This window comes from Papio anubis, chromosome 10, assembly GCF_008728515.1.
Source record: "Papio anubis isolate 15944 chromosome 10, Panubis1.0, whole genome shotgun sequence".
Lineage (NCBI taxonomy): Eukaryota > Metazoa > Chordata > Mammalia > Primates > Cercopithecidae > Papio > Papio anubis.
The window spans coordinates 55,639,206-55,664,022 of NC_044985.1; the positions used below are offsets into that span (position 1 = coordinate 55,639,206).

Genomic DNA, 24,817 nt, shown 5'->3' on the forward strand with positions numbered 1-24,817 from the left:
GTTATGGTATGAGCCTAAGGAGGAACATGTGCCACCTTTTGAACTGGAGCCTCTCCTAAAAGTTCATCAGGCAGGATCAACTCTTCACCAGTAGTAAAGGGCTTCTTAGTTTTAGCAATGTGGTTAGCCATTAAGAATGATGCTCTCAGTGCAGACACATTTGACAAAGTGGTGGCCTTCAGTAAATTGCTTCTATTCTTCATGTTCATGTTCATGTTTTTTTCTTTTGAGAACTCCAAAGGCTTGTCTTTTAATGCAGGGTGCTTGGTCTCCATGTAACTAAGCAGTTTTGAAGGTTTCGTGGCTTTGTTGGATAGCTGGTCACCATGTACTATACAAAGAGAGCTTGGAGAATGTGAATCACCTGTCACAGTGAACCCATAATTTAAGTAGGACTCTTGGTATTTTACATGCAGCTTTATTTTTGTTGGCAGTCTTAGAGTCTTCTGCTGTCTCATCATTGGGTCTTTTCCCCTTTTCAGAGAAGCTCTCCAGTGACATTTGTTTTTTACTCATTTTGGCTAGGGTTAGCAAAAAGACTTAACCAAAACTGTGACTGAGACGGGTGTACAGTGTGAGAAAGAGTCACAGATGGAAGTGGCAAATAAAATAATGGGTTGGCAACATGGGGACTAAAATAAATGTTGGATTCTGACTTAAAGCCTGCCACTAGATGCAGCTGTACAATGGAACTACATGAATTCACTTGCCACTATAAAGCCTGCCACCAGATGCAGCTTAATTGTCACTAGCCACTCACTACTCACTGATATGGTTGGTGGGTTTTTTTGTTGTTTTTGTTTTTGTTTTTGAGATGGAGTCTCACTGTGTTGCCCCGGCTGGAGTGCAGTGGCACGATCTTGGCTCACTCCAACCTCCACCTCCTGGGTTCAAGTGATTCTTCTGCCTCAGCCTCCAGAGTAGCTGTGATGACAGGTGTGCGCCACCACGGCCGGCTAAGTTTTGTATTTTTAGTAGTGACGGGGTTTCTCCTTGTTGGCCAGGCTAGGCTGATAGGGTTTTCATATGAGTCTGCAAGCAATTGATTTATTATGGTCTCTATGCAGTCAAACCTCTCTGCTAACATTAATCTGTATTTGCATCCCCTCCCTAGTGCTGGTATCACTGCCTCAGCTCCACCTCAGATCATCGGGCATTAGATTCTCATAAGGAGCATTCAACCTAGATCCCTTGTATGTACAGTTCTCAATAGGGTTTTTGCTCCTATGAGAATCTAATGCCACTGCTGATCTGATAGGAGGTGGCACTCAGGCAGTAGTGCAAGCAGTGGGGAACAACTAAGTACAGATGAAGCTTTTCTAGGTTACCCACTACTCATTTCCTGCTGTTCAGCCTGGTTCTTAACAGGCCACAAACCGATATATGGGGTTTGGGGACCCCTCCTATAGAGCAATAAGGTGCCATTTAGTATTCCAGACCAAGCTTCCATTTTTCTACAAAAGCGTGAGTGACATAGATTTTTTTTTGTTTTTGTTTTTTGAGATGGAGTCTTGCTCTGTCGCCCAGGCTGGAGTGCAGTGGCCTGATCTTGGCTCACTACAACCTCTGCCTCCTGGGTTCAAGCGATTCTCCTAGTTCAGCCTCCCGAGTAGCTGGGATTACAGGTGCACACCACCACACCCAGCTAAGTTTTGTAATTTTAATAGAGACGGGGCTTCACCATGTTAGCCAGGCTGGTCTCGAACTCCTGACCTCAGGTGATCCACCTGCCTCAGCCTCCCAAAGTGCTGGGATTACAGGCGTGAGCCACTGTGCCCAGCTGCGACATAGGTTTTTAGTACTTATTTTGAATTGTTTCAGTTTTTTATACTGTTTATTTTTTCTGGGTATCAGGGTAATACATATTTTGCAGAAAATTTGGAAAGTACATAGAAGTTTATGAAATAAAAATTATCCATAATTCATCACTCAAAATACCTACTTCTGTATTATAATTTGGGTTGTTTTCTTCTAGTATTTTTTATTATATATTCATTTCTATTGTTTCTCTTTTATAAAATCGAGGTTACCATATCATGTTCTGTTCACTTTGCATTGTGAACATTTTTCTGTTTGTCATGATAACATGTTTAATAATTATGTAAGCCATTTCATGTATTTACTGTAATTTATTTAATCATTCGCCTGTGACATTTGGGTTGCTTCTTTGCTGTGCTGCCATAACTGCCTTATAAAGACTTGAAAATATTTAATGTTTCTGATATCCTAGAGAAAGTTCACATTTTATACATGTTCTCAAGTAACATATATATATGTCACACTGATTGAACCTTAAATCCGCTAAATACCAACTTTTAGTTCCTGTCTTCTGTGGACCAAATTTTTTATTATTAAATATTAAAATATTAAAACTCACTAATTTGGATGACGGGCATCAGAAGAAGGCCAATCTGAATTTTAGAAATAATTATCATAAGTAGGCTTAAGATAACTTTTCTTACTCATTACTTGTTCTTTTCTTTGTCTTTTTACCCATCACTACCAAAATGTCATATAATATACATATTATATTTGAAAATTAATTTTTCAGAATTTCTATATATTTCCAAACATTTTCAAACACTAGAGATGTAGTAGTTGTGAATTTTTAGGTTAATGAGTCTGGACATACTTGACTATTTTTTTTAACGATTACAGGCATAAAAAAAATACAGTGCTGGCTGGGCATGGTGACTTTGCCTGTAATCGCAGCACTTTGGGAGGCTGAGGCGGGCGGATCACCTGAGGTCAGGAGTTTGAAACCAGCCTGGCCAACATCGCGAAACGCCATCTCTACTAAAAATGCAAAAATTAGCTGGGCACTAATTTTTGGGTGGTGGGTGCCTGTAATCCCAGCTACTCGGGAGGCTGAGGCAAGAAAATCGCTTGAACCCGGGAGGTGGAGGAGGTTGCAGTAAGCCAAGATCATGCCATTGCACTCCCCCGCTTGGGTGACAGAGAATCTGTCTCAAAAAAAAAAAAGGAAACTAAGCAATGTCTGTGATCCCATCACTCTGCTTTTTCAAATCTTAACATTTGGCTGCATTTGCCTAGACCTCTTTTTTTTCTTTAAATTTTGTTATGAAAAATTTTAAACACAGAACAATTGAGAGAATAAAACAATACTCATGTATATTTAACACCTAGATTCAACAGTTAACATTTTGCCATATTTGCTTTAGTATGTGTGTATTTTTGCTGAATTATTTGACAGGAGGTATCTAAATATCACGACACTTTCCTATAGTGTATCTCCTAATATATGGACATTCATATGTATATACCCATAATACTGTTATCACACTTAAGAAAATTAATGGTAATTTTTTTCAATACTGTGCAATTTCTGGTTTCCCTAGTTGCCATCAAAACACTTTAATAGCTTTTAAAAAAATTAGGCCAGGCATAGTGGCTCACACCTATAATTCCAGCACTTTGGGAGGCTGAAGTGGGAGGATGGCTTGAGCCCAGAAATTGGATACGAGCCTGGGCAACAAAGTAAGACCCCCATCTCTATAAAACTTTAAAAAATTAGTTGTTCATGGTGGTTTGCGCTTGTAGTCTCAGCTATGTGAAAGGCTGAGGCTGGAAGATCTTTTGAGCCCAGGAGTTCAAGGTTGCAGGGAGCTGTGATTGTGCCACTGCACTCCAGCCTGGGTGACAAGGAGACCCTGTCTCAAAAAAAAATAAAAATAAAAAAAATTACTTAAACAAGGATCCAGTAAGGGATTATGTACTGCATTTGGTCATAATGTTTCTTAAATAATCTCTTTTAATGCAGAGCAGTCCCTTTCCGTCCACATGCAACTTTTCCCCTACATGACATTAATTTATTTGGGAGAGTAAAGTCATTGCACAGAACTATTAGATAAATCTGCATTCTGGATTTGTATATTTCCTTTTGATGTTAGTTTAACTTCCTCCTCTATCCTCTGTATTTCTGGCAAATTGGAAGGTAAAAAGCTTGATTAGATTTAAAATAAAAAATTTTGGTGAGAAAACTTCATGGGTGATGCAGCATACAGTTGGTCCTTGAACAACACTGCTTTGAATTGTGTGGGTCCACTTACACACGGATTTTTTTTTCTATCAAATGCAGATAGAAAATACAGTGTTTGGGACACCAGACAGAACTACAGGACTTGAGTATCGTGGATTTTGGTACAGTCAGGGGTCCTGGAGCCAGTCTCTTGAGTATACTGAGGGATGACTGTACTTCATATTGCATTGAATCAGGAGGCACATAATATTCTGTCCCACAATGAATGATGCTAAGTTAGATCATTTGGAAAGCAGGTGACTACCAGATCTCTACAGTGAAAATATACCTTTTCTTCTGTAAATTAGTAATCTGCTGGTGATACTTTGGCATGCAGGGAATGACCTGGTCTGTGAGGACAGTGTTAGAAATTTTTCATCTACAATGCAACCTCCTCCTCCCAGGCTCAAGCGATTCTCATGCTTCAGCCTCCAGAGTAGTTGGGATTATGGGGACCCACCACCATGGCTGGCTAATTTTTATATTTTAGTAGAGACGGGGTTTCACCATGTTGGTTAGGCTGGTCTTGAACTCCTGACCTCAAGTGGTCCGTCTGCCTCAGCCTCCCAAAGTGCTGGGATTACAGGTGTGAGCCACTGCGCCCAGCCCTGCAATTTATCTTTTCATTCTTCAATTGCTTAAGAATTGTTTGGCCCGGCGTGGTGGCTCAAGCCTGTAATCCCAGCACTTTGGGAGGCCGAGGTGGGCGGATCACGAGGTCAGGAGATGGAGACCATCCTGGCTAACACGGTGAAACTCCGTCTCTACTAAAAAATACAAAAAACTAGCTGGGCGAGGTGGCGGGCGCCTGTGGTCCCAGCTACTCGGGAGGCTGAGGCAGGAGAATAGCATGAACCCGGGAGGCAGAGCTTGCAGTGAGCTGACTCCAGCCTGGGTGACAGAGTGAGACTCCGTCTCAAAAAAATAATAATAATAATAATTTTTTAATGAGTAAAATTTTCTTCGTAAGATAAATTTTATCAGGAAAATGTCCAGTATTTCAGTACTCACAACAAATACAAATAAAAATAACAAAAGGATACCCATTCCATCTTAGATTGATAGAAATTAAAGTTGAGGGTACAGAGTATCCTTGAGTACAGCAGAGTGCTTTCAAGGATATAGGGAACAAAGGAGTTTACAAACTATGGGTATATAAACTGCTTGTGGGTATGTAAACTGTTACAATATTTTTATAGGGCACTTTAGCTATATATATAATTTTTTTTTTTTTTTTTTTGAGATAGTCTCTGTCGCCCAGGCTGGAGTGCAGCGGCATGATCTTGGCTCACCGCAATCTCTACCTCCTGGATTTAAGTGATTCTCCTGCCTCAGCCCCCCAAGTAGCTGGGTCTACAGGCATGCGCCACCACAGCCAGCCAATTTTTTTTTTTTTTTTTTTTTTTTTAAGAGAGAGAGAAGGTCTCACTCTGTTGGCCAGGCTGGAGTGCAGTGGCAGGATCTCGGCTCACTGCAACCTCTGCCTCCTGGGGTCAAGCAATTCTTCTGCCTCAACCTCCCAAGTAGCTGGGATTACAGGTGTGTGCCACCATACCCGGCTAATTTTTGTATTTTTAGTAGAGATGGGGTTTCACCATGTTGGCCAGGCTGGTATTGAACTCCTAACCTCAGGTAATCTGCCCACCTCGGCCTCCCAATGTGTTGGGATTACAGGCATGAGCCACTGTGCCTGGCCTAATTTTTGTATTTTTAGTAGAGACGGTTTCACCATGTCAGCCAGGCGGGGTGCGAACTCCTGACCTCAGGTGATCCGCCTGCCTTGGCCTCCCAAAGTGCTGGGATTACAGGCATGAGCCACTGCACCTGGCCACTTTAGCAATATTTATATAGCAATATTTATACAAATATTTTGGTACCCTCCCCCTAGTTTTTTACTGCCAGGAATTTCCCCTGTGTATACTTATAAAAGTACAGCAGGATGTATATAAAGATGTCATTGCAGTATTACTTTTTAATAGCAAAAAACAAACATGAGAACAACATAAATGTCATCTAGTAGTCAAAAAGAATGACTTCATCAAACTCAGGTTATTGTTATTATCAGAATGTTTCTTACAGCATCCTGTTTTCATTTGCTGTAACTTTTCTTATCTCAAAGTGTCTTTTTGTTTTTCCTTTACTCTTTGCATTGTGCATAAACATATGGAAAAATAAAAATAAATCACGTGCCTCTGTCATACCTCGCCTTCTAATTCTTAGAATAAGTAAGCACTCAAAGTAATATTTTAATTTTCATTGTTCATTAGTCTCTTGAGAATACAGTGTAAATAAATCACATAATGGAGAAGTGACACTTTGAGTAAGAAAAATGTTGGCTGTATCCTAGTTATACTGAAATTCATGAAATAGAAATACCTGTCACCTTCAATATCTTTAATATCTCTATTTTTTGTCCCTTTAAACAGTTCGTTTTCCTGAAGATCTTGAAAATGACATTAGAACTTTCTTTCCTGAGTATACCCATCAACTCTTTGGGGATGAGTAAGTAACTTAGTAAAATGTTTGCCAAATTAGTATGGAAAAAAAATTTCATTCTTTTTCTTTGAGGAAAACAAGTTTTATTTTCTTTGCTCTTATTTTTTATGTGGTTTATCTTAAAATATATGTTATAACGGTGTTTTTTTTTTACATTGAGACACCGGTCATTTTAATACCTACCATTTAGTGCTATAAATGCATTATTTAATTCTCACAACAGTATTAATAATGGTATTATTATTTGCTACTTTGTATATTGATGGATAATTGTTTATGAACATACAAATGGCTGGAGTGTAGACTTTAGGCAATCTGACTCCAGAGCCCATAATCATAACTACTACTTTTTTCTGCCTACCATTTTGCTAAATTACTTCTAGTAGCATGTATTCCCCTAAAGCTGTAATAGAAAGCTTAAGTTGTTGTTCTGTGATTAAATAAGCAGTTGAGAGAAGTTTGTTTATTTATTATTTATTTATTTATTTATTTTTGAGATAGGGTCTCACTCTGTCATGCAGGCTGGAGTGCAGTAGTGTGATCAAAGCTCACTGAGCCTGAACCTCCTGGGCATAAGCAGTCCTCCCACCTGAGCCTCTGAGTAGCTGGGACTACAGGCACACACCACCATGCCTGGTTTTTTCTTTTTTTTTTTTTGTAGAGATTGAGTCTTCCTGTATTGCCCAGGCTGGTCTTGAACTCCTGGACTCAAGTGATCCTCCCACTTGCACCTCCCAAAGAGCTGGGACTACAGGCATGAACCACTGTACCTGCCCTGAAGTTTATTTTTTTAGAAGGAACTTTAAAGATATGTCCCAGGCCGGGTGCAGTGGCTCATGCCTGTAATCCCAACACTGTGGGAGGCCAAGGTGGGCAGATTGCCTGAGGTCAGGAGTTCCAGACCAGCCTGGCTAACATGGTGAAACCCCGTCTCTATTAAAAATACTAAAATTAGCCAGGCGTGGTGGCACACGCCTGTAGTCCTGGCTACTCGGGAGGCTGAGGCAAGAGAAACACTTCAACCCGGGAGGCAGAGATTGCAGTGAGCCGAGATCGCGCCACTGCACTCCAGCCTGTGCGACAGAGCGAGACTGTATCAAAAAAACAAAAACAAAATAAAGATATGTCCCAGTATATTTAACACTGCTCTTTAATTTCCTATACTTTGATTACATCATTGAAATAGTTACTTTTTAAAAAATTTTGAAAACATTTCACATTTGCAGAAAGTTGCAAGAATAGTACAGTGATCTCTGTATATTTTTTTACCTGGATTCACCAGTTGCCATTTAGCTACATTTGGTTTAATCATTGTCTCTTCTTCTTCTTCTTGTTGAACCATTTGAGAGTAGGTTGCAGGTATATCCTGATCCTTTACCCCTCATTTCTCTTCAGTATGTATTTCCTAAAAGTAAAGTTAATAATCATGGAAGAGTTGTAAAAGTTCAGGAAATTTAACGTTGATATAGAGTCTCGCATTGTTGCCCAGGCTGGAGTGCAGTGGTGCTATCTCAACTCACTGCAACCTCCGCTTCCTGGGTTCAGATGATTCTCCTGCCTCAGCCTCCCAAGTAGCTGAGCTTACAGACGCCCACCACCACATCCAGCTAACTTTTGTATTTTTAGTAGAGACAAGGTTTCACCATCTTGGTCAGGTTGGTCTCAATCTCCTGACCTCAAGTGATCACCCACCTTGGCCTCCCAAAGTGCTGGGATTACAGGCATGAGCTACCTACCATGCCTGGCCTGATACAGTACTATCTTCTAATATACAGTCCGTGTTTCAGATTTTGTCAGTTGATTTCTGGTAATTCTTTTATAGCAATTTTCTCCAATCCTGGATCCAATACAGAATCATACTGTATTTCGTTGTCATATTTCTTCGTTCTTCTTTAATCTGAAACAGATCCTCAGCATTTGTTTTTTCCTAACAGACATTTTTGTAGGGTATAGGCTAGTTTTGTAGAACTGTTATATTGGATTAATTTGATTGGTTTATTTGTGATTAAACTCAGATAATGCATGTTTTTGCTGTGCCATTACAGAAATGGTATTGTGTCCTCAGTGTATCAAATCAGGAAGTCCGTGATATCACTTTGTCCCTTGTTGGTTAAGTTAACTTGGGTCACCTAGTTTAGAGGTGGCTGCCAGGTTTTTCCACTGTAAAGTTAATGTTTTTTTCCTTTGTAATTTATAAGTAGTTTGTAGGGAGATACTGTGAGACTGAAAATATCCTGTTTTCCATCAAGCTTTCACCCAGAAGTTTTAGCATCCATTAATGATTCTTGCTTGAATCATTTACTATGATGATTGTAAAATGGTGATTTTGTAACTCTTCCATACTTTTTTCATTTATTAGTTGGGCGTGCTACTATAAGAAAGAGCTCTTCTTCTTCCCTTTATTTATTTCTTTTTTTTTTTTTTTGAAACGGAGTCTCGCTCTGTCGCCCAGGCTGGAGTGCAGTGGCCCGATCTCAGCTCACTGCAAGCTCCGCCTCCCGGGTTCACGCCATTCTCCGGCCTCAGCCTCCCGAGTAGCTGAGACTACAGGCGCCCACCACCTCACCCGGGTAGTTTTTTGCATTTTTTTTTAGTAGAGACGGGGTTTCACCGTGTTAGCCAGGATGGTGTCGATCTCCTGACCTCGTGATCCACCCGTCTTGGCCTCCCAAAGTGCTTGGATTACAGGCTTGAGCCACCGCGCCCGGCCTATTTCTTTATTTATATCAAACTCAGAGATTTTGTTTTTGTTTTTGTTTCTTGAGACAGATCTTGCTCTGTCACCCAGGCTGAACTGCAGTGGTGCGATCACAGCTCACCGCAGCCTTGAACTCCCAGGCTCAAGCAGATCCTCCCACCTCAGCCTCCTAAGGAGCTGGGACCATAGGTGGGTACCACCATGCCCAACTAATTTTTAAAAATTTTTTGGCCGGGTGCAGTGGCTTACACCTGTAATCCCATAACTTTGAGAGGCTGAGGCGGGAGGATTGCCAGAGCTCAGGAGTTGGCAACCAGCCTGGGCAACATGGTGAAACCATGCTCTACTAAAATACAAAAAATTAGCCAGGTGTGGTGGCGTGTGCCTGTAGTCCTGGCTACTCGGGAGGCTGAGGCAGGAGAATTGCCTGAACCTGGGAGGCAGAGGTTGCAGTGAACTGAGATTGCACCACTGCACACCAGCCTGGGCAACAGAGCGAGACTCCGTCTCAAAAAACAGAAAAAAAATTTTTTTTTTTAAAAAGAGATGGGGATCTCCCTATGTTGACCAGGCTGGTGTTGAACTCCTGGACTGAAGTGATCCTCCTGCCTTGGCTTCTCAAAGTGTTGGGATTACATGCGTGAACCACCGCACCTGGCTAAGGATTCTTTTAAAATTCAGTGGGTTATGTACAGTCTGTTTCTGCTACTAATTTTGATGCTCAAATTATCCCAGATTTGGCAAGTGGCCACCCTTTCAGACAGACACTTTTGAGTCTTTCTGATATGTCCTTATAATTTTGGTGATACTTTACTTTCTCGCACAATAAGATGCTTCCAGATTCATCTTGTACTTTCCATATTAGTTCTGTAGTCAATCAGTCTCCCATGGAACCCCTGGTTTGTTGTAGTAGGAAAGGGTTACTTAGACATAGTGGACATTTAAATATTTCCCTTCATGTCTTTTTCCCCCCATGCATTATTTTAACATCATTGACATATTTCTTTAATGTGTGGGAGTTTTGGGGTTTTTTGTGTGTTTGTTTTTTGAGATGAAGCCTTGCTCTGTTGCCCAGGCTGGAATGCAGTGGCACGATCTTCTTGGCTCATTGCATCCTCTGCCGCCTCCCAGTTCAAGTGATTCTCATGCCTCAGCCTCCCAAGTAGCTGGGACTACAGGTCTGTGCCACCACACCCAGCTAATTTTTTTTTTTTTTTTTTTTTTTGTAGTTTTAGTAGAGACAGGATTTTGGCATGTTGGCCAGGCTAGTCCCAAACTCTGGAGCTCAGACAGTCTGCCCACCTCAGCCTCCCAAAGTCCTAGGATTACAGGCATGAGCCACTGCACCCAGCTATATTTAATGTGTGGCTTTTTGTTGTTGTTGTTTGCTTGTTTTTTTGAGATAGAGTCTCACTCTGTCGCCCAGGCTGGAATGCAGTGGTGCAATCTCAGCTCACTGTACCCTCCGCCTCCCAGGTTCAAGCGATTATCCTGCCTCAGCTTCTCGAGTAGATGGGACTACAGACATGTGCCATCACACCCAGCTAATTTTTGTATTTTCAGTAGAGACAGGGTTTCCCCCTGTTGGCCAGGCTGGTCTTGAACTCCTGACCTCAGGTGATTCACCTGCCTTGGCCTCCCAAAGTGCTGGGATTACAGGCATGAGCCACTGTGCCCAGCCTTAATGTGTGTTTTGTTTTGAGACGGAGTTTTGCTCTTGTTGCCCAGGCTGGAGTACAGTGAATGGCGCAATCTCGGCTCACTGCAACCTGCACCTCCTGGGTTCAAGTGATGCTCCTGCCTCAGCCTCCTGAGTCACTAGGATTACAGGCGCCTGCCACCATGCCCAGCTAATTTTTGTTATTTTCAGTAGAGATGGGGTTTTGCCATGCTGACCAGGCTGGTCTTGAACTCCTGACCTCAGGTGACCCACCTGCCTCAGCCTTCCAAAGTGCTGGGATTATAGGTGTGTGAGCCACTGCACCAGGCCCTTATTGTGTTTTTAAGTCAACAAATGTCTCTTCCTGCAACGAATTTCTTGTGAATTTTTCATTATTAATGTACAGATTAGGCATTTTATGTGCTTTCACATATTAATGATTATATCTTATAATACATAAATTAATGCCAAAATTTCAGCCTTTTATATTTTAAACAGGTTTTACTTTATTATAAAAATAATATTTTCTCTTTGGAGTTCTATCTTTAAAGAGACATTGTTTTATTCTCTACGTTTTACTACTTTAAAAAATGTGTATAGTAATATCTTAGTGGATAAGATCTAGTTTTACAGATAGTGCTTCTTTTTAATTTTTTGAGACACAGTCTTGCTCTGTTGCCCAGGCTGGAGTGCAGTGGTGCAATCTCAGCTCACTGCAATCTCCACCTCCTGGGTTCAATCTATTCTCCTGCCTCAGCCTCTTGAGTAGCTAGCTGGGATTACAGGCAACCACCACCACACCGGCGTTTTTTTGGTGTGTGTGCGTGTGTGTGTGTTTTTAGTAGAGATGGGGTTTCACCGTGTTGGCAGGCAGGTCTTGAACTCCTGACCTCAAGTGATACCCCCCCGCCTCAGCCTCCCAAAGTGCATGACACTGCTCCTTTCAAACACTTTTCTTTCACAATTCACTTTCTTAAAAAATCAGAATACAGCTTTATTGCGATATATACTGTGTAATTCATTTATTTAAAGTGTACAAATCAGTGGTTTTTAATGTATTCAGAGTTGTGCAAACACAGTCAATTTTGGAACATTGTCATTACTTCCATCAGAAACCCTAGAATTCATTAATAATCATTTTCCTTTACCCTGACCCCTAGTCTTAGGCAGTCACTAATCTACTTTCTGTCTCTATAGATTTACCTATTCTGGATAATTTAGAGTTTACTTTTTAGAAGACTTTTAAGCTGGAAAAAGGAATATTAAGCATAAATGTGATGGCAGGGAGCAGGGGTGGAAAAATTAGCAGCAGTTCCATATCTGCCTGTTGAGTTCATAGAGCAGTTTACTTGTGGTCAGGTAGGTGCTATCGCTGCAGCTCTGGATTTTGGTGATTCAGTAAGCAGTAAGTTGGAGGGACTGGTCCAAGGCTTGGTAGCTGCTTGCCTAGCCAGCTCCTAGTTTAACACTACTTCTCTCTTTTGAAATGCCTTCTAATACTGGTAATAGTAGCAGCAGCAGCAACAGTAGCAATAGTATTAAATGTCTGACATTTATTGAGTACTTATACAATGTGCCAGTTTTATAAGTAGTTTACATGTATTAACTTACTCATTTAACTCAAACAACATTCCTGACTTAGGCAACATTCCTGAGTTATTCTATTTTAGATGAAAACTGAAGCACATTTTATTGTAGATGATTTTTAAAAAAAATATATAGTTTAAAATCTTGAAACTGCCCATGAAGTTAAACTTGTTTATATGTAGGGTTAATACTTTTTAATGACTGCAGAAATTCATTCTCATTATTGCTATTTTTTCCATTTCAGTGAAACTGCTTTTGGTTACAAGGGTCTGAAGATCCTGTTATACTATATTGCTGGTAGCCTGTCAACAATGTTCCGTGTTGAATATGCATCTAAAGTTGATGAGAACTTTGACTGTGTAGAGGTAAGAACAGAAATGCTTTTTTAACTGTTTTCCAATTGAATTTATTTTAAAATAGGTTTTAGGCCAGGTGCGGTGGCTCACACCTGTAACCCTAGCACTTTTGTGGACTCAGGGGGGCAGATCTTTTGATCTCAGGAGTTCAGGACCAGCCTGGCCAACATAATGAGACCCCATTTCTCAAAAAAACCACAAAAATTAGTGGGGCGTGGTGGCATGTATCTATAATCCCAGCTATTCAGGAGGCTGAGGTTGGAGGATGGCTTGAGCCCAGGAGGCAGAGGCTACAGTCGGCTGAGATCATGCCACTGCACTACCGCCTGGATGACAGAGCTAGACCCTGTCTCAAAAACAAAACAAACAAACAAACAAATAGGTTCTAAAAATTAAAGGTTTGGGCTGGGCGCAGTGGCTTGTTCCTGTAATCCCAATGCTTTTGGAGGCTGAAGTGGGAGGATCTCCAGCCCAGGAGTTGGAAACCAGCCTGGACAACCCAGTGAGACCCTCAGCTACTTGGGAGGCTAAGGTGGGAGGATTACTTGGGCCCAGGAGCTTGAGGCTGCCAGTGAGCCATGATGACACCACTGCACTCCAGCTTGGGCAACAGAACAATACCCCATCTCTAAAAAAAAAAAATTAAAGTTTGAGGGAGGAGAGAATCTGTTACATGGTAGTTTTAAAATGACATTCTCAGGCTGGGTGCGGTGGCTTACACCTATAATCCCAGCACTTTGGGAGGCCAAGGTGGGTGGATCACCTGAGGTCAGGAGTTCAAGACCAGTCTGGCCAACATGGTGAAACCCCGTCTCTACTAAAAATACAAAAGTTAGTTGGGCTTGGTGGTACGCACTTGTAATCCCAGCTACTTGGGAGGCTAAGGCACTACAATTGCTTGAATCCAGGAGGCAGAGGTTGCAGTGAGTTGAGAATACACCACTGCACTGCAGCCTGGGTGACAGAGTGAAACTGTGTCTCAAAAAAAAATTAATTAAATAAAATAATATACTCAGTCTATAGTTATGGAGGCATTTGCCGCCCTGTCATTACAGTTAACCCTTTGATCATGATCATGTTCTGTTTCCTGCATGGACCTTCCCCATAAAAATTTTTGCCTTTGTGATCAGAGTTTTACTTTTTTTGCCAACTTTTGTTTTTTATTGTGTTTATTTCCTATAAGTCAAAGAAGATGGAGGGAAATAGCTAAATTTTCCATTTTTACTGAGTGTAGAATCTATTGAAGTTTCTCTTGCTGCATTTCTAATCCCACACATTTTGCTAATATATTCCTTTATGAATGGAATACATGGATGCTCAAGCTGATCACATTATAAAACTATTTAAAGTGAGTGGATCTAAAGGGGATAAAGGTAAAGAGAGAGAGGAGGCCGGGCACGGTGGCTCACGCCTGTAATCCTATCACTTTGGGAGGCTGAGGTGGGCAGATCACCTGAGGTCAGGAGTTTGAGACCAACCTGGCCAACATGGCGAAACCCCGTCTCTACTAAAAATACAAAAATTAGCTGGGTGCAGTGGTGCATGCCGTAATCCCAGCTACTCCGGAGGCTAAGGTGGGAGAATTGCTTGAACCTAGGAGGTAGAGGATGCAGTGAGCTGACATTGCACCACTGCACTCCAGCCTGGTCAACGGAGTGAGACTCTGTCTCAAAAAAAAAAAAAAAGAAAGAAAGTGCCGCTTCTACTGAGGAGACTGAGGCAGGAGGATCCTTTGCGGCCAGTAAGTTGAGGCTACAGTAAGGTAAGTATGATCATGCCACTGCACTCCAACCTGGGTGACGGTGAGACCCTATCTCTTACAAAAAAAAAAAAAAAAATGGCCAGGCCTGGTGGCACATCTGTAATCCCAGCACTTTGGGAGGCCAAGGCAGGTAGATCACCTGAGCTCAGGAGTTCAAGCCAGCCCAGGCAATATGGTGAAACTCCATCTCTACCAAAACACATACACACATAGATTTGCTGGGTGTAGTGGTATGTGCCTGTAGTTCTGGCTACTCTGGAGCCTGAGCTGGGAAGTTGGCTTAAGCACAGGAGGTGAAGTTTGCAGTGAGCTAAGATTGTACCACTGTACTCCAGCCTGAGTGACAGATGCAGACCCTGTCTTCAAAAAAAAAAAAACAAACAAAAAAAGAAGTGCCTCTGGTTGGTGAGGGCTTAGAACAAAATGAGGAACATGTGTTTGGCAACTGGAGAAAAGGATATCCTTGTTCTATAGTGGCAGAAAGCCTAGCTGAGTTATGTCCTGCAATTATATGGAAAGGAGGACTTACTATAAGCAGTGAACTTGGATGTTTAGCTGAGGAGGTTTTTATGCACAGTATTGGAGGTGTGGCCTGATTTCTGGCTGCTTAAAGTAAAGTGAGGAAAGAGATAAATTGAGGGAAGAACTATTAAACAAAAAGGATACAGGAGTTGATGATTTGGGAAATTCTTAGCCTATCCAGATTTCAGAAGACACTAGTTAGCATATTCATTGTCAGGAAAGTGGGAAGTGTGTTCTGGAGAGAAAGCCGTGAGTGTGACAGGATAACCTTTTGCTAGTGCTGAAGGGATTAGGCATGTGACTCATGGGTCTCCTCAGTTGTCTCAGCAAAACGCTGGGAATATAGATCTGGGGAACATCTGTGGAGGACCCTCTTGTCTAATGGTATGAATCCTCATGATGTACACAGGTGACTCAAGGGTTTTGAGAATTAAAACTTTATAGTGCAGCTTGGACTGACAGGACAAAAATGAAGGAAGGCTGTATGAACTCTCCAAATTCCACAGATAGGAAACAGGCTGATAAAACTGCTCAGTTGCAAGCATGTGCTACCTTTAAAGAAAACGGAAGAATGACTCTGAGGGCAAAGCTTTGGGTCCAGAGGGTGGAGCTGTAGGGCACAGTTATTTTTTTTATTTTTTTTATTTTTTGAGACGGAGTCTCGCTCTGTCGCCCAGGCTGGAGTGCAGTGGCCGGATCTCAGCTCACTGTAAGCTCCGCCTCCCGGGTTTACGCCATTCTCCTGCCTCAGCCTCCCGAGTAGCTGGGACTACAGGCGCCCGCCACCTTGCCCGGCTAGTTTTTTGTATTTTTTAGTAGAGACGGGGTTTCACCGGGTTAGCCAGGATGGTCTCGATCTCCTGACCTCGTGATCCGCCCGTCTCGGCCTCCCAAAGTGCTGGGATTACAGGCTTGAGCAACCGCGCCCGGCCAGCACAGTTATTCTTAGGCCTTGAAACCTAATGGAATTTGACATGCTGAATTTTGAAATTGCTTGGTAGCAGTGGCTCCTTTTTTCCTTCCATTTTCTCTTCTGGAATGAGAGATTCTATAACTGTTGTCCTATGCCTATCCTACTATTGTCTTTTGGAAGTGATACTGTTTTCTAATTTCACAGGTTCATAGGTGAGAGGAATTTTGCCCTACGATATATCATAGCCAGAGTCTTACCTATAGCTGATTTAGATGATGAGATGTGTGACTTTTGAACTGATTATATCTAGATGAGATTTTGGACTTGAGTTGATATTATAATGGTTGAGACTTTTAGGAATGTCTGGATAGAATGAATGTATTTTGCATCTGGGATGGACATGAATCTTTGAGGGCCTTAAGAAAATTTTATTTTAGACTTGTTCTGTTTCAGAGCATTCCTTAAGGGCATTGAAACTTCATCAAGCGTTACTTCACAGAGGTGATTTTTTTAAAGATTAAATCCCATTTTGTCACTAAATCATATGTATAAAATTGAAAGTTAATTCTTATAGCAAAATCTCTTTCCTTTGCACTTATAAATCCAGCAAGTTTTAGTAAATTATATCTGATATACTGTTGGTAATACTGTGTTAGACACAAGTATGGAAAACGAAATATATTACTTCATACTGTATGTCATAACTTTCTTCTGCAGAAGTAGCAGTTCCTAATGAATTAACAATGAAACCAACTTTTTCAGGGCTTTAAACTGACTTTAACTGCTGACTTTACCTCTTTTGCCACCCCATACCCCATCTATATTTTTGGTTAAAACCTCCTCTCATTACTGGAACTGACTGACTTGGCCCTTTTTTATTATTTACATTTTGAGGGATTTGTTATATTGTAAAGGTTTTGCCCAAAGCCATACAACTAGTAAATAATCAGTATTGGACTAGGAGATGATTATTCAGTGTTAGTATGCATAATATATGATAATACCTTGATTAAAAGATGTTAGGAATATTTTTGACCTGTTCTAAGAGGATCCAGGCTCTTGTGCTTACTGCTTTTTCTTTCTCTCTCTCCCCTTTTTTTTTTTTTTAAATTTTAAGTTCTGGGATACATGTGCAGAACATGCAGGTTTGTTACATAGGTATCTTTCTCCTTTTTACCGTGTGTTTTTTTTCCCCTCATTAAAAAAATTTTTTGTTTTAATTTTTAATTTTTTGTAGAGGTGGGGTCTTGCTATACTGCCCAGACTGGCCTCAAACTCCCGGCCTCAAGCAATCTTCCCACCTTGGCCTTACAAAATGCTTGGGATTACAGGCTTAAGCCGCCGTACCCAGCCTTCTCCTGTGTTTTATGCCATGCACTGCCAGTTTACTGCTATCATTGTAAGGGGCTTCACACTAGCAGACCCCTTATGGTTAAAAGTACCATGTTGGTGAGCTTGATGGAATCTGATTACTTCATATTATATGTCATAACTTTCTTCTGCAGAAGTAGCAGTTCCTAAAATATTAACAATGCAACCAACTTTTTCAGGACTTTAACTTCTGACTTTACCTCTTTTGCCAACCCTATGCCCCATCTATAACACAAATTATGCATAGCATGAAAAAGATCTGAAATAAGTTTCATGTAATACAAATTGTGCATAGCATGAAAAAGATCTGAAGTAGTTTCATATTCATTCAACTTTAGTACTAGAAATATTTTGAGTAGTACTTGTTTTTTGTGTGTGTGTTTTTCCCCACTTCCCAGCCATGTTTGAGATGACTAAGCTTGCCAAATAAATAGTATGTCACTACATTTAATATTTGTTTTAATATAGTTTGTGTCCCAGGACAACTTTTGAAATTGTGCAGATACAGAAGTGATTCTGAGTAATACTGTAGTGGTTTGATGTTTGAAAAGATTTCATCTTAGATGAACTAGCATTTAACACATTTATTAAAATAGAGTTTTTTCATAATCAAATATATAGATTGCTAAATTCTCCAGACCCAAGCCCAGCTAGATATTCTTATTAAAAATGCAGGTGATATTTTTCCTTGTGTGTAAATCCACTGTTGGAGGGTTTTTGTTTTTTACAGTTGCAGCTGATAGCACTGAATTGATTTCTTCCAAAGGAACTATTGACTTAGTTATAGATAAATCTTTTAAATACTTCATGCAGTGAAAATAGCTGTGTATTTGCATTGACATCTAATTGTTCCATTCTTGAAAATTAGGTTTTTCCATTTAGAAATACTGTGTTAGGAGTAAGGAATCAATATTTTATAATGTCTTTTTGTAGAGTTACTTATTTGCTTTGTGGTCAAAGATCACTTATATTGAGTATTCAAACAAAGACTTTTTTCCCCTTATTAAAAACGATTGGGTAGGGGATACGTGGGTCATGGGCTTGCGTCTTCTATCTCAGTTTGCAGTGAGTGTTCATTCCATAGTGCCTTCTGTTCTTGATGCCAGCGATACAGTGGCAGACAAAGTCATGGAGCTTACGTTCTAGCCAAGAGGAACAGTCAGTAAACAAAATAGTAAATACACAAATTCAGGTAGTATTATGAAGATACATTTTGCTCATTTCTGAATAATGAAGGAGGAACCAGCCATGTTATAAGCTGAGGGTAAAACTTACTAAGCAAAGGGACTAGCAGGTACAAAGGCTCTAAAAAATATAGCATTTTTGTAGTGCAGAAAGATTAACAGAGTTAAATCATGGTGATGGAGAGAGGGGTAGGAGATGGTTGAAGGGGATGCAAAGCTAGATCTGTAGGATCTTCTGTTCTGTGATAGGTGTTTGCAAGAAATAAGAGTAGCTGGTGTTCTTCAGAGGCATTCTTAAGTAGGTGGAGGTCATAAACGATGTGATTTATATTTTTAAAATATGATTCTAGCTGCCGTGCAGAGAACACACTGGGGCAAAAGTGAAAGAAGAGAGACTGGAATATTGCAGTGTTAGAGGTGACACTGGACTTAGTTGTCAGAGTAAGGAACATTTTGGAGGTTTGCTGTTGAATTAGATGTGACAGATGAGGAAAAGAAACAAGGAGAACCCCATTGCCCAAGCAACGGGGGTTCAATTATGGTACTGTTAACTGAGAAGACGATAGAAGAAATAGGTTTAAGTGGAAAATATCAAAAATTTTATTTTGGATGTTAGGTTTGAGACTATATATTAGGGCTTTGCAGATCATACTACATAGGTGGTCAGCAGCCATAACATCTGCTTAGAAGTTATGTATTAGGATTATGTCATTACATTAATTTTTAATCATCCATTCTTTTTCTTTTTTTTTTTTTTTTTTTTTTTGAGGCGGAGTCTCGCTCTGTCGTCCAGGCTGGAGTGCAGTGGCCGGATCTCAGCTCACTGCAAGCTCCGCCTCCTGAGTTTACGCCATTCTCCTGCCTCAGCCTCCCGAGTAGCTGGGACTACAGGCGCCTGCCACCTCGCCCGGCTAGTTTTTTGTATTTTTAGTAGAGACGGGGTTTCACCGTGTTAGCCAGGATGGTCTTGATCTCCTGACCTCGTGATCCGCCCGTCTCGGCCTCCCAAAGTGCTGGGATTACAGGCTTGAGCCACCGCGCCCGGCCGATTCTTTTTCTTTTCCAAGCTGAATGCTCTAGTTGCACCTAAAATTCTTTAGTCACAATTAAGATGCCTATAAAATCTCTACTAGCCATCATCTTTAAAGGAAACAGTTCTGAATTTTACAATACAATCAACTTGATTATTCAGACACTGATGATTTTTTCGTCTGGTTGTCCTTGACCTTTGCTTTTATTAACACCTCCTGTTCTGTGCTTGTAATGCCAGCTACTCTGTAGGCTTACTCAGGAGGATCATTTGAGGCCAGGAATTTGAGACCAGCCTTGGTAACATAATAAGACCCTGCCTCTTAAAAAAAAAAAAAAAGTGGGGGCTGAGCATGGTGGCTCAAGCTTGTAATCCCAGCGCTTTGGGAGGCCAAGGTTGGCAGATCACTTGAGGTCAGGAGTTTGACAACATGATGAAACACCCTGTCTCTACTAAAAATGCAAAAATTAGCCAGGTGTTGTGGTACATGCTTGTGATCCTAGCTACTCGGGAGGCTGAGGCAGGAGAATCACTTGAACTCGGGAGGTGGAGGTTGCAGTGAGCCGAGATCATGCCACTGTACTCCAGCTTGGGCAACAGAGCAACACTCCGTCTCAAAAAAAAAAAAAAAAAAAAGGCTGGGCATGATGGCATGCTCCTGTAGTGCTATCTACTTGGAAGGCTGAGGCAGAAGGATCTCTTGAGCCCAGGAGGTCAAGGCTGCGGTAAGCTATGGTTACACTACTGCATTCCAGCCGAAGTGACAGAGCAAGACTCTTGTCTTAAAAACAAAAACCTCCTGCCTTCTCTTGGGTGTAATTTCATTGCCTTTTAGTGAAGTGGTACGTAACTAAGATTGTTGTCTTCCTAATTGCTAGCATTTCTGGGAACGGTTTGATATAGGAAGTTGAAATAGGTGGATAAAGTTTGTATTAACTGTGAATTTCAGTTATTTTATCCTGGTGTCCCACTAATTGGATTGAATTTGAGAGTAGGTAAGAGCAGATTTAAAACATTTTATGGAGTGTTTAACCTCTTTCTAGGAAAATCCTACATACTTCCAGAAATTTCATCTTGAGGAAATGAAAATATCTTTGGTAGACTAGTAAAATTTCAATTGTGACAGTGTTCTTGATAAGTAATACTTTTTATGAAATATTATAAAGAGCTTTAAAAGTATATATTGACAAGTTTATCTTGTTTAGTTCAAGTAGCAAAATACTAATGCAGTGTAAATAAACATAATATTACCTTTGTTTTTCCATTAGTGAAAAAGTTCACACTTTTAATTTCTCAACAATACATTCTGTAGTTAAAGCTTAAATATTATCAGAGAACGTGAGATTGAGAAAATTAAGTAGATATAGAATCTCTTTTGCTTGTTTTTATAGCATATTTTAGGTAGTCTTAGAATATAGTTAAGTCTATGTACCACTTTAGCCAAGTAAAGAACAGCATGTTACCACCTACTTAACGTGTCTTTAATTGCAATCTCAAAAATAACTAGACAAATTTAGACAAATGGTGTTGCTTAAGATAAGACATTGGAAAGGTTATTGGGTTTTCAAATGTGTATAAATACAAATATAAACATTTATTTTAAAAAATAGATTACTAATTATCAGGCATATCGCTTTATTCAATAATGAGGAAATGCAACAATTGCTCCATATGAACATGTTCATGTGTAACAAAGTACAGAACATTGGAACGTGAAATGACCGTAGTTAAAGAGTATACGATCTAAAAATATTTCATCATGACCCACCTACCAGAATATCTAACTAGAATACTTTTGCACTTTCCTTTTTAAAAAGAAATTGCCAAGTGTTAGGAAACCATTTGTAAGAGATGTCTTTGTTAATTAAACATATCTGGTTGTGTTCTGGTTTCTTTTTTCGAGATGGAGTCTCATCCTGTCACCCAGGCTAGAGTGCAGTGGCGCAATCTTGGCTCTCTGCAACCTCCGCCTCCCAGGTTCAAGCGATTATCCTGCCTCAGCCTCCGGAGTAGCTGGGATTAAAGGCGCGCGCTACCACGCCCAGCTACTTTTGTATTTTTATTAGAGACAGGGTTTCACCATGTTGGCCAGGCTGGTCTCAAACTCCTGACTTCAGGTGATGCACCTGTTGTGGCCTCCCAAAGTGCTGGGATTATAGGTGTGAGCCACCATGCCCAGCCTGGTTTCTTTTTAAAAATTTTTTTGAAATTCTAGTTCCCTGATCTGTCTAGTCAGCTGAATTTCTTACCCTTTCTATATTTCTATGTAATTTTAGTTGAAGTTTAGAATAATGTTCTGGAAGACAGGGAATTTTTCAGTGATCTTCAGAAATAGATTCTAAACTTTTAGCCACAAACACTGTAATTAAAAAGTTTCTGTTGATTTTTAACTCTATTCAATTAACAATGATTACATGAGGTTTTGCTCTTGTGCTGATTTTATTATCTGATCAGTAATCCAATCTGAAAAACAAATATTTTAAATTGAACTAAATTATGTATTTGAGAAAAGAGTACAGATCTCTAAGACGGTAGTCAGGATTTTTTTTCTTAAAACAGAATCCATTTAATAGAGAAATGCAGACATTTTCCCTTTAGTGAAGCAAAGTTCTAAATTCTAGATTGAAGAACTGTTTGGTTTTCAGTTATATATTTTATGTAAGTATATCAGATGCATGTTTATATACATAACTATTTATAAATATATATTTATATAAATATATAAAGATTCCTTGCTTTAAAATTGCCCTTTTCCCCTGTAAAAATTCTTAATGTGTAAACTTATGCAAAGCAAAATATTTTATTTGAAGATATTTATTACAGTAAATAAGCATCCTTTGAAGTCTTTGTTGGGCTCAAACCTTCGGGTTGCTCTGCCCGCCACCAAAAATGCTACTTGAAACTTAGAGTTTCTGAGAAATCTTTGAAGTAGATTTGATGCAAGATATGTAAAATGATTTGTAATGCCTTCTTGAGAAGACAGGACATAAGGAAAGTTTTTAAAAGTTAAAATTATATATGCTATGAAAGTCTTAAAGTGATTTTTAAACTGATAGATTATAAATCTCTTTTTAAAAGTAGTTTTCCTTGACTTTTTAAAAACCTTAACTAACATTATGCTATACTGTTTTACTCATCACTACTTTGGATTTTAATTGCTACACAGCATACCTATTACAGCTATCCCTCATTATGACAGTTTCCTTGATAGTGGTTGAAATTGTACTGATTCTATAAAATATGCTTAAGATGGCCTCTTCACGTTAGCAATTGCAAGGAAAAATATTTATCAAATAGTACTTTAAAAATAAACAAAAACGGTCCTATGAAATGCAGTTTATTTGATCTCGAGTGTGAATAAGTTGCGAGGACTGATGTACATATTAGAAATAAACTGTTGGGCAAAATGCTGAAGAGCTATATTTTCAATAATAGGTCTTTTTTTATAGCTATAAACAAATTATATATAAATGTTGGTGGTACCAGAGCATTGAAAATAAAACTTGTTTGTGATAAACGTCATCCCTGGTTCTCTATCCTAAAATGTAACTGAATCATAATAAAGTGCTATTCATCTGCAGGTGCATTGCCTCTACTTAGTTAAAAGATGGTTGAAAGGACAGGAATTAGTAGCATGTTGTATTAGCCTTTTGTAGTGTATTTTGTCCTAAGCATCTTAATTTCCCTGTTTTGAATGCTAAGTAGCAAGGGTCTTGGTTTAGAACTAATACCCATCATGCATGTAAACGGTATGAAAGAGCTGCTTAGTAAGTTAACACAAAGTGTTCTTGTGTCAGTCCTTGTGGAAATAGATACAATACAAACATTACAGCTGAACTCACGGCAAACTCCATTAAGTAAAAACCTGGCCTCATTGTTCAGGAAAAAGTTTGAATAGAATACAAGCTCATTTTGTTGAATGTAATGTCAGGCTTTTAGGGACTGTATTGAGGGATAAGGTTTTGTTAAGTTGAGACCAATTCATTAAGTTTTATTGCCTGGTGAGAAGCAGCAATACTTTATTGTAAGACTTCATCAAATATTCATGGTTAAAGAGAAGTAGTAAATGTATTCAATCAAGTGGTCTTTTGGGATTTTGAAAAGGATTATGAAGTCTGCTCAGCTGATAACATTGATAGAGGTTGTTTAACAAGGGTAATTTTAATCTCCAAGTTTAGTTTTGTTGTCCAGTCTTGTCTCTTTTTTACTGTCACAAATCCAGGTCTGTAAGAATTGTGTCACATTCTAAGGATGAACGAATGATATATCCATTCATATAATTTATGTTATTTCCTAAATAGGTATATTTTAAAATTATCATCTTAGTTTGAGTTTGGCATATGAGGGAATTGTGACCCATCTAGTTGTGAGATTGCTATTCATTTGGTCTGACTCTAGCCTCATCTCACTACCTCTGGTGATCTTTTCATGTCTTGGATAATATGATTTCTTTGACACATATAAAATAATAAGCAGCCTTTTGCCTTGGCCAGTTCAGACTGTCATGAAGGGGTATAGTCAGCATTTTCTACATAACGGAAACGTCCATAGCGTTGTTCTTATTATTGTACTTGGTATCAGATTACCTGCCTTCTCTTATTTACTTTTATGTTATGCTCATCTCAGTTTTGTGTGATGTAGTTTGTGCACAGGAAGCTCATCCTTTTCCAGTTCACTGTGTGTTTACTTCTTTAGTTTTCAACCAAAATTTTATAATTTGTGTTGGTTTTGTCAGTTTTAAAGAAAGTAACCATATTCAACTTAAAGTTGAATTTGTTATTGATTTTTTATATCCTTTATTTTTTAGGCAGATGATGTTGAGGGCAAAATTAGACAAATCATTCCACCTGGATTTTGCACAAACACAAATGATTTCCTTTCTTTACTGGAAAAAGAAGTTGATTTCAAGCCATTCGGAACCTTACTTCATACCTACTCAGTTCTCAGTCCAACAGGAGGAGAAAACTTTACCTTTCAGATATATAAGGTAAAGATAAATCTAAATATTTATTGAGTAAAGTTCTTTTTGCCTGAAACCTGTATGTAGTTTTGTTGTCAGTGATTTATTCTAACTGCAGTAAACAAGTTTTAATCAGCATTATAAACAAAGATCTATTTTGTGTGTATGTTTGTGTCTGTGTCCACATCTTAATCTGAGACTTCTAAACATTTTCCCACAGGATAATTTTGTGTTCTGCA

General features: G+C 39.6%; 1 protein-coding gene across 2 annotated transcripts in view; it reads left to right on the forward strand.

Moving 5' to 3' along the window:
- The window catches only part of HAT1 (histone acetyltransferase 1), a 69,739-nt gene that overhangs the window by 19,194 nt on the left and 25,728 nt on the right, over positions 1 to 24,817 (forward strand). For both annotated transcript variants that reach the window (XM_017946658.3, XM_003907609.5), the window contains exons 3-5: positions 6,466 to 6,541; positions 12,725 to 12,845; positions 24,426 to 24,605. In XM_017946658.3, coding sequence (XP_017802147.1) covers positions 6,466 to 6,541; positions 12,725 to 12,845; positions 24,426 to 24,605 — 377 coding nt within the window. The remainder of the gene's footprint in view (positions 1 to 6,465; positions 6,542 to 12,724; positions 12,846 to 24,425; positions 24,606 to 24,817) is intronic.